We start from the raw sequence: 9,110 nt of genomic DNA, 5'->3' as shown, positions 1-9,110 counted from the left end.
CTTTGTGAATGGGTTACAAAGGCTTGCATGACTGACGACCTCACATTTTCTTCTTTGCATATCTCTCTGAAGGAAAAATATCTACTTTTCTCAATGTGTCAATACAGATCTTTGAAAAGAACAGACTTAGATTTCCAGTTTTTCATCTGTCAATTGTGAGGCCTGACGTGCTCTTTTTAGCTGCAAGGAGCAGCTTCATTTAAACTGATTACCTTGGATAGAACTAAAGAGAAATAGCAATAGTATCTAGTCAGCCTCCAGACTCAGACCTCACAACATTTGCAAGAGGCAGAGGAAAGTATAAAGGTTAGGAGTATGGGAGAAAAAAAATACCTAACATAACAAATAAAACCGCAACGAAGTAACAGGGATGCTAATCACTGACTGAGGAATAAAATGATCAGAGCAGTCCTAAGTATTAGCTTATTAAAAAAGTTCACTTGGATGGGTTTTTGAATGAAGCTTCTGATTCTTCTCGTTCCAAGTCTTCCATAGGTATAATAATTTAAATTCAGCAATTAATTAATGTTACTATATTTTTAATCTCAAAAAGAAATCTTTGGTATTGGAATAAAGTTATCTTAATACTCTCAGTATTATTATATAACTAGAATTTCACCTTTTTGTTATTTTGAAAATGTGATACATATTATCTTAACACATAAAATCCTTGAATGACTTGATATTCATAGATAAAACTGTGTGTAGGTCTAATTGTTTTTATGGAATTTTCCAGAAGTAGCTGAGCCCACTATCAATTCACCAAGTACAGAATGACTTTACCAATTTCAGAAAATGCTAAGACTGATATAATCTGATTATAAATCATTACCTGACCTGTGGATAACTGAGTACATTAGGTAGCTCAGAAATTCACCACTAGAATAAGTGGAAGCCCACAGGAAATAAAGTATGATAAAAATCCTTCTGGTTCATTTATTTATAGAGAAGAGAAATCTTGATTAATTCTGCAAAGAATTGCCAGTTTTTAACTAACCCAGTTTTCCTAATCTTGGTGAGTGAAAACAGGTTAAAAGTGGGAAGTAGTGGAATGAAGATGAGAAGTATTGTTTTCAACCACTGCCATTAAAAGCTTGGGAAAAAGATAAACCCCAAATCACCAAAGAACATTCTTTCCTTAAAATGTTTTCAAAATAAATGAGACCAATCTTCAGAACAATGTATAGTCATGGATAAGTTAAAACCTTTAGGAAGGGGGACAACTGGGATAACTCTTGAATGCTGTATAATCAAGACCCAGGAGAACTGACTTGTTTCAGTTTCCTGGCAAAGAAAATGTGGGATGGTAGGGTCTGGCATCTCAACATTTTATCTGAAGCTATGAAATGGTGTAAAATGTATCACTCAAATGAAAAAGAAAACAACAAACAAACAAACAAACCCAGATGTACAACTCTAAAAATATGTGATCAATGTTTAATATACTGAGGATTAAGTAACAAAATCAATAAAGATTTTCTACTTGACTAGGTTCATTTACTCTGAATTCTTCTAAGAGTTAAAAATGAACTATCACATCTATTGATTTAGAACCATCATATTTTACTTCAGGAAAAATCTCATACCTTTCAAAAAGTTATAATTTTAATGTTAGCACAAAAAATCACTTCCTAACATTTCATTTTAAAAAAGCTTTTCCGCAGCCAAAGAATCCTATTTTTTAGTTACAGTACTGCAAGGCACATACAGAACTCACCTCCTTCAAAACACAAGAAGATAGACTCCCTGAAATAGAATTTTAAAATCTTTAAACAATTAGAAATACTACAAAGTTAGCAATTTTTAGGTAAAAATCTTGCTCCTACAGGATCATGCACCTTTCTTAAAATCAATTCAACACATTTATGTATAAATAATCCTTTTTAAAACATTTGTACTTGAAATGCAGATACAGTGATGCTGAAGACAGCACTAAACAAACCTGAAAAGTACTACAGCTTGATAAAGTCTGTTATTGCCTTCATTAGAGACTGTATCATCTCCAGTATTTTCAAAGACTTAAATTTAAGAATGGGGTAACTACACAGGAAATAAAGGATTTTCTTTTTTTTTTTTAAACAATATTCCCTTCACCTGTAACATCAATTCTTCTACAAAGGATGCTAAATGAGTATTTTTTGTTCAGTAAAACTGAGAATAGAGTCATTTAAATGCCTCTACTAAATTTAATGCAGCTTAATTAGGGACCAGGTACATATTTTCCTCTGAAAATTTTTGGTCAAGCATGTCTAACCATAAAAGCAAATGAAATTTTAAGAGGTAGATTTTTTTCCCATGATGCATTTTGTTAATAAATGTATTGTCAAGAAAATAAAAACAAGCACTGAGTGTGTTTTCTTAAAGTATAAGGGTCTAATGAAAAGAAAAAAATACTTGTTACAGTCTGACATTTTAACAGTCATAGCATTGGATGTTTTGTGACCAGTGCATTTTGGACTCTCTCTGGATTAAAATACGAGTCTGCCAACTGTAGTAAATCCTCCACCCCCGCCTCCACCAGTGGGTCCACAGCTTCCTGGTGGATCATTGTCATCAAATCCATTTGGCCGAAATGAACAGGAGGCAGATGCAGCTTGTAGAGCCCGGGCTCGAGCGTTCAACTCTTGTTCCTACAATTCAAAATAATTTTTATGAAATTAAAATCCTAAATGCAATGGATAGATATATCACCTATATAAATATTTTAAAACTGCCTTAGTCCTTAATAAGCATCCTTCAAATCTCAGTAACTTTAAAAATATTGACTACACTAATCCTTTCCAAATCTTACTAAAGTGTGTATCACTGATGGAGCAAACAACCGTTGCTTCCCTGAAAATAAGACCTACCTGGACAATCAGCTCTAATGCGTCTTTTGGAGCAAAACTTAGTTTAAGACCGGGATTATATTATACTATACCCAGTATTATGTTATATTACTTTATATTATACCCAGTCTTATAGTAAAATAAGACCAGGTCTTATATTAATTTTTGCTCCAAAAGACGCATTAGAACTGATTGTCCGGCTAGGTCTTATTTTTGGGGAAACAGGGAAAATAGAGAACAAAATCTTGGTGTAACTCTATAGAATGATGGATCCTAAGGCTGTTCTGTTTTATTACTTCAATTTACAGAAAAAAACAAAAGCCTCTCAATCCCAAAATTTCTCCACAGAAACATTATGGTTCTTATAACACTCGTCAACATATGTTAAGAATAGATTTCTTTTCTAATATAAAGGATGCAGAATTCAAAGGTTTTAACGGATTATCTACTCTCTATCAACAGGCTATTTTGGAAGTGGGTGATTATAGTAAAATGAATAAATAATGAAAGAAGGCTGATTTTTCTACTCTTTCTTTAGAATAATTCTCAGGGAATAAAACATCTCAAAAACACTGCTAAGGAAAATGGAGCCTATCTCCTTACCGTATCACCTAAAATTTTTCTCTACCAAATTATTAAAAAGTTTATTAGTTTATTATTATGTAATAATATAAAGTTTATTATCAATTTGTTAATAAATTATTATTTATTCATATAAAGTTTATTATTAAAAAGTTTATTAAAAAGTGAAACCGTAGTCATCTATGTGCTAAACATATATTAGGTGCTCAGTAAATGTTAATGATCTCTGATTAGAACACTATTAGGCACTGAGCCACGAAAGGAGAAAAAGTGAATAAATAATGGCAAATTCATTTGGCAAGGTATAAGGTGGATTCTAAAAACTGGCACAAACTCCTTGGATGAATATGTAAACTATCCTGGTATGCGCCCACTTTTCAAGAAAGGGAGTATAACTTTCCAATGAGGTTGATGTCAACAAGGTCTAAAAGCCACTGCTGGGAGCATAATACTTGTTCAGTATAATCATCCTGAAGAACTTTCAAAATACCTGTTAACATTAATAACAAAAACTGTACTATTGCCGAATTTTAAACTAAAACCCCAGTTACTCTGCTCCATCTGGCAAAGTAATATTATTATATAAGTTCTAGCTAGATTTTTTAAGTTAGAAATTAAATACTTAACTAGAATTAGTGATCAGACTGTAAGGTATAAAAATGTCACATCACTTTATTGTACACCTGAAACCAATAACCAATATAAGATTGTATACCAACTATACTTAAAAAATAAATTAAAAAAATAGGTAACTTTTAAATAAAATTTTAATTTAGCAGTATCTTTTTTGCTGTAAACAACTTGCCAAGCTGAGACTTAAGATGGAATTTAGAACAAAAGCACAACACTGAAAAACAAATAAAGGACATTAACACTTTTCCTTTATAGTGACATTAAAACAATAAAAAGAATGGTTCATCATACTCAAATACTATATCATCAGGATATAATGGGGTAAATGGCAAGACAGAGAAAATCATTTAAAGCTAGGCTGCAACACAATCAGTTGTTACAGCTTTTAGCATTCCAATCACAGAAATCAGAGTAGTTTCTCTTCTTTTCAAAACCCATGTCTCCTTTGAAAACTGTTTCACCCAATCACTGATATATAAATAACCTGCTTATTTCTAAAAATCAAGATTGCAGTTGGCCTTATTTTCTATATGTTATATTACAGAGTTTATATTTCAACCAAACCTTCTTAACCTCACTCCACTTCTTTAAAGAATTGTGATGCTTAGTATCTCGTGCTTATCTGATATCTAGCTTTGTCTGATATGGTTCTATTCTCTGAGTCATAAGACTTCTGACTACATATGAGAATCCTTGGTAGTGAGTGAATCAGTTCTAACAAATATTCTGAGTTTCTAATTTTTTTCTGTAAAATGGAGTGTTTTTGTGTCATTTTAGAACATTGTTGTACTTCTATAAAAATGTATCAGTTTATTTTATAATACAGTAAATTTGAAACCTTTTGAAAAAACTTCCCTCTGAAAATCAGTACTACAGTGACCCATTTTTTCCTGTTTTCTGTAACTTTTAGGAGTTGCGACTGAAAGGCAAAATTTTTAGAAACTTAAACTCATAAAATCACTTGGATTACCCAATTTATACACCGACAATTTCACCTATAATTTACTGTTGGTCCTTTATGCTAACAGCAAGTTGGCAGGTTTCCAAGAAAAATATTTTGAGCAAGGTCTTTATTAACTTTAAGGTAATAAAAACACTAACTCCTTGCAACAAGCATATTTATAATTCAGCTTACCTTTATTCCATGACTTTTATTTACTAATTGTCCTATTATGTCCTTGGTTTTATTGCTCAGATCCTTAAAGAATACAAACATCCTTTCTTTACATATTCTACCCTTTAGTGTCCTTTTATCTTATCTACCTGAATGTCAACAAATAGCCCTGAAAATATTTATACAAGGGTCTAGAAGGAATAAACACCAAGTTCAGCAGTTGTTTCCCCTGGTAGGTAGGACTAGAGGGAAGAGGGAAAACACATTTTATTAAACTTCCTGTATTTCTGTGTGTAGTGATTTTGTAATAATTACATCTTTTGTAATAAAAAACAAGTAAGGTCTTCTATACTGCATCTAACTTTGACTTTTCATGATTAATTCATAACATTAGAAAGTAAGACAATTTAGTTATATAGACTGAACCCATTTCATATAAACCCAGACTCAAATTTCAGAATTACCACTCTGTAAATTCTGTGAAAATGTAGAAGTTGGATTTCATTTCACTGAAATGGGTGCTCATTTCACCACCTGTTTAAATGTTTTCCACAAATGATGATTCTTCTATTTCCAACTTACCTGTAAATATAGTTTATTGTCTTTTGTTATAGCATCCATAAGTTCTTTCTGTAGAGGTGGGTCTCCATTTACCCAGAGTCCACTGCTTGACTTGTTACCACTTAGACCATTAGTGCTGTTCTGTTTTTTATACAAAAGCACATAAGCTGTGTCCTTTGGAAACCTACTCGTAATTTTCTGGACTGACTGAAATGAAGTAAACGTCACTCTGCTGTCATTAAATAAAAACCATTCTTTTGACATTTCCTTATTTTCCAAATCCTGTTCAATAATGGCACTGGGACTATCTCTTGCTAGTACACGACTCTGGGAGGGAGCTAATGCCAAGGTTTCAGACTGGTGGCACATCTGGTATGAGGCATCTGTACCTGTAATGTTTCTGGCATAAGAATAGTAATGCCCACTTTCAGAGGATATACCAGAGTGAACGACAACAGAACTTAATAGATAGGGCACCAGTTTTGGGCAGCAAGCTTCTTCAGTTCCAGAAGACTTTAATTTTTTAGCTAGGTTTTCACCAATATCAGTGAAGTCAACATCTATAGGCCAACTTTCTGACAACGAAGAGAAAGAAGTAGTTCTTTTAACTGGCAACTCCAAAACCAGTGGCAGTGACACATTGTCTAAAATTTTTCTTCTCACATGATACTTCTGATCATATGAAAATCTCAGGAGAGTAAGAATAAGGTATTCAGGTTCCTCAGTGATTTGCATAGTTTTCTCGGCGTTCTGCAGAGAGGCACAGTTTTCACAATAATACTGGTTGTCGCCAGTGAGAATCTCTGGAGCCAAAAAATAATTTAGTAAGTCAGTTACTGAAGGGGTGGTTTCACCTCCTGGTTTCTGAGGTACATCTTTATTAACAAAAATCTTGCTAGATTCATTAGGGACAGAAGTGTTTTCAGTACAGCAAAACTCATCAGGACTGCCTACCATTCTGTCATTCACAGCTGAGTCACAGATGAAGGCAGCTGTTGCTGAATTATAAACTCCTAGTTCTTCTGAAGGACCAGGTACATTGGCTTGCATTAGACCATCATCCTGTGTGGTGGGTGACGATGTTGGATCTTGAAAGGACAAGTTTTCCATAGAAGAGGAAGGACAAAAGGCAAGTGAAAGATCTGTAAAGGCTTCCACTTTCTGTGAGGTACTCCTGCAGTTCAAACAACATATGTGAGTTCGTAGCTTTCCTCCAAACATTTTTTCTATTAAAGTCTTCTCACCATCACTTGTGTAAGGGGTCTCTGTTAGTACAGCTGCCTTACTGGCTACTTCCTGTAAAGAAGTTTCAACGCACCCCAGACTTTCAGAAGGCCTGTGAGAGGACTGAACTTTCAAGATCTTTTCTTCTTCATGGAGCCTGTGGGAGAGTATATCATTATATAGCTATTTCACTTAAGTTTAAATATCATTTCTATTTAAAAATATTGGTGGCTTATATAAATGATGCTTAATTTAAAAAAATCAAGTTTTTCCTCTTTTAATCAAGAGGAATATGGAACATTTTGAGAATGCAGATTAGAACAGAAAAGTTATGGGTTATTACTACCCTATATTCTATTACATTTTCTTCACACTGCTATTTAATAGCACTTATTATGATATAGTTACATAAGCTCTTATATATTTTCGTCTGTCTGGCATCTTATGGAAAGCCTGGCACAAAGAAAACACTTAACATATCCTTAGTTGAACGGGTGGTAGGTTGCACACGTTGAGCTCAACTGACTTTACCAGTCACTCATCTAACAGGAGGGAGGCAAACACAGGGAGATGAAAGAAGAGAGCAGGTTTTATTAACTAAGTGCTAAGGAGACAATAAAATATACCAAATTCATCCTACTATGAAATGGTCTACAGGAGCAGCTATTACATTTTTTGGTCTCAGGACCCATTTATATTCTTAAAAATAATTGAAGCACTCAAGAGCTTTCATTTATGTGATTATATCTATCAAATATTTGCCACATTCTAAAACTGATACTGAAATAAAATATTTAAAAACAATAATAAATCCATTACTTGTTAATATGAATAACTTTTCAAATGAAAAATAGTTATATTTTCAAAAGCCAAAAAAATTTAGTGAGAAGAATGGCACTTGCTTTGCATTTTGCAAATATTTCAAGTATTGGCTTAACAGAAGAAGACAGCTGGATGTTCATATCTGCTCTGCATTCAATCTAATGTGATATGTTGTTTTGGATGAAGTATATGAAGAAAATCTGGCCTCAACCACACATACACATATATGTGGCTGGAAAAGAAAGACCCCTGAAAGTGTTTTGGTAACCCCTAGGGGTCCTTGTACCACACATTGAGAACAGCTGGCCTCAAGTAAGAAAGAAAAAAAAAAAAAGAAACCAAATTAAAAACAAAAGAACACTTAAAAAATAAACGCAAGGTATTTTAAAGATGAACACTTGAAATACGTTTTTAAAGCTAAAAAATTATGTAGAAATAATCTGTTATGAAAGACCAAAATTCAAATCGTAACTTTAGAAATACTTTTTACCTGTCTAGCAGAAACCTGAGGTATTCAGAACAGTCTTGCTGTGATCTGGGGGTAAACCATGGAGGTCTGGAAGCCTCGAAGAATATCCGAGGTGCATATGCTTCTCTCTTTTATCAGTGGAGAAAATACAAGGAAATGATTCTCACACAATGAACCAAATAACTGAAATCTGAATGGATAATGTTTAATAAAGATTACTTAAAATTACACTGCACTTAACCTTTACTACAAAGTGTCAAACATGGGGGCAGATAAAATTAGTTAGAAATAGATTTGGATAACCTTCAGTCATAACTTCTCATTCTGCAAATGACAATTAAGATCTGGAGAAACTATGTGACTTGCCCAAGGTCATACAGCTAAATACAGAGGGGATTACATCAGAACCCAGGTCTCTCTAACTCTTACTATAATGCTCCCGGTATTATCCCTCTGTGACAGTAATGTGTTTGAATCCACAATTTTTGAAACCAAATCTGAAAAAGACATGTTAATGAATCTACACTTTAGATAAAATAATAAGGGACTATGTTACAGGGCCATACATACATAGCATAACTACGTTAGGTGAACATTTCCTTGACAGAGGACACATGTCGTAAATGTACAGAAAGGTGAGCACAATTGTTAGGGACCTTGCTAATTTTATTTTTAGTACAGAGGCAGCTTAGTGACATGGTTACTCATGGACTTTGGAGCAAAGTACGTTCAAATCCTAATTTTGCAATGATGAAAAATGAACTGAAAAGGCATCTGAAAAGGTGTGATTATAACCTGAAAATTTACAATTTTCCTGAAATTTTGAGTATTTGTGGTATATAAGAGTTCTGAATTAAGGGAAATGTTAGCAAAATAG

The 9,110-nt window shown here is 33.4% G+C and overlaps 1 protein-coding gene across 2 annotated transcripts in view; it reads right to left on the bottom strand.

The window, feature by feature from the left end:
* Nucleotides 1–1,409: 1,409 nt before the first annotated feature.
* The window catches only part of USP38 (ubiquitin specific peptidase 38), a 28,978-nt gene continuing 21,277 nt past the window's right edge, over nucleotides 1,410–9,110 (bottom strand). For both annotated transcript variants that reach the window (XM_081077548.1, XM_081077549.1), the window contains 3 exons: nucleotides 8,255–8,361; nucleotides 5,740–7,099; nucleotides 1,410–2,630 (listed from right to left, as the gene is read on the bottom strand). In XM_081077548.1, coding sequence (XP_080933674.1) covers nucleotides 2,469–2,630; nucleotides 5,740–7,099; nucleotides 8,255–8,361 — 1,629 coding nt within the window. In that variant the 3' untranslated portion in view covers nucleotides 1,410–2,468. The remainder of the gene's footprint in view (nucleotides 2,631–5,739; nucleotides 7,100–8,254; nucleotides 8,362–9,110) is intronic.

Source organism: Rhinolophus hipposideros, assembly GCF_964194185.1.
Source record: "Rhinolophus hipposideros genome assembly, chromosome: 16".
NCBI lineage: Eukaryota > Metazoa > Chordata > Mammalia > Chiroptera > Rhinolophidae > Rhinolophus > Rhinolophus hipposideros.
This window is presented reverse-complemented; position numbering and strand designations above follow the sequence as displayed.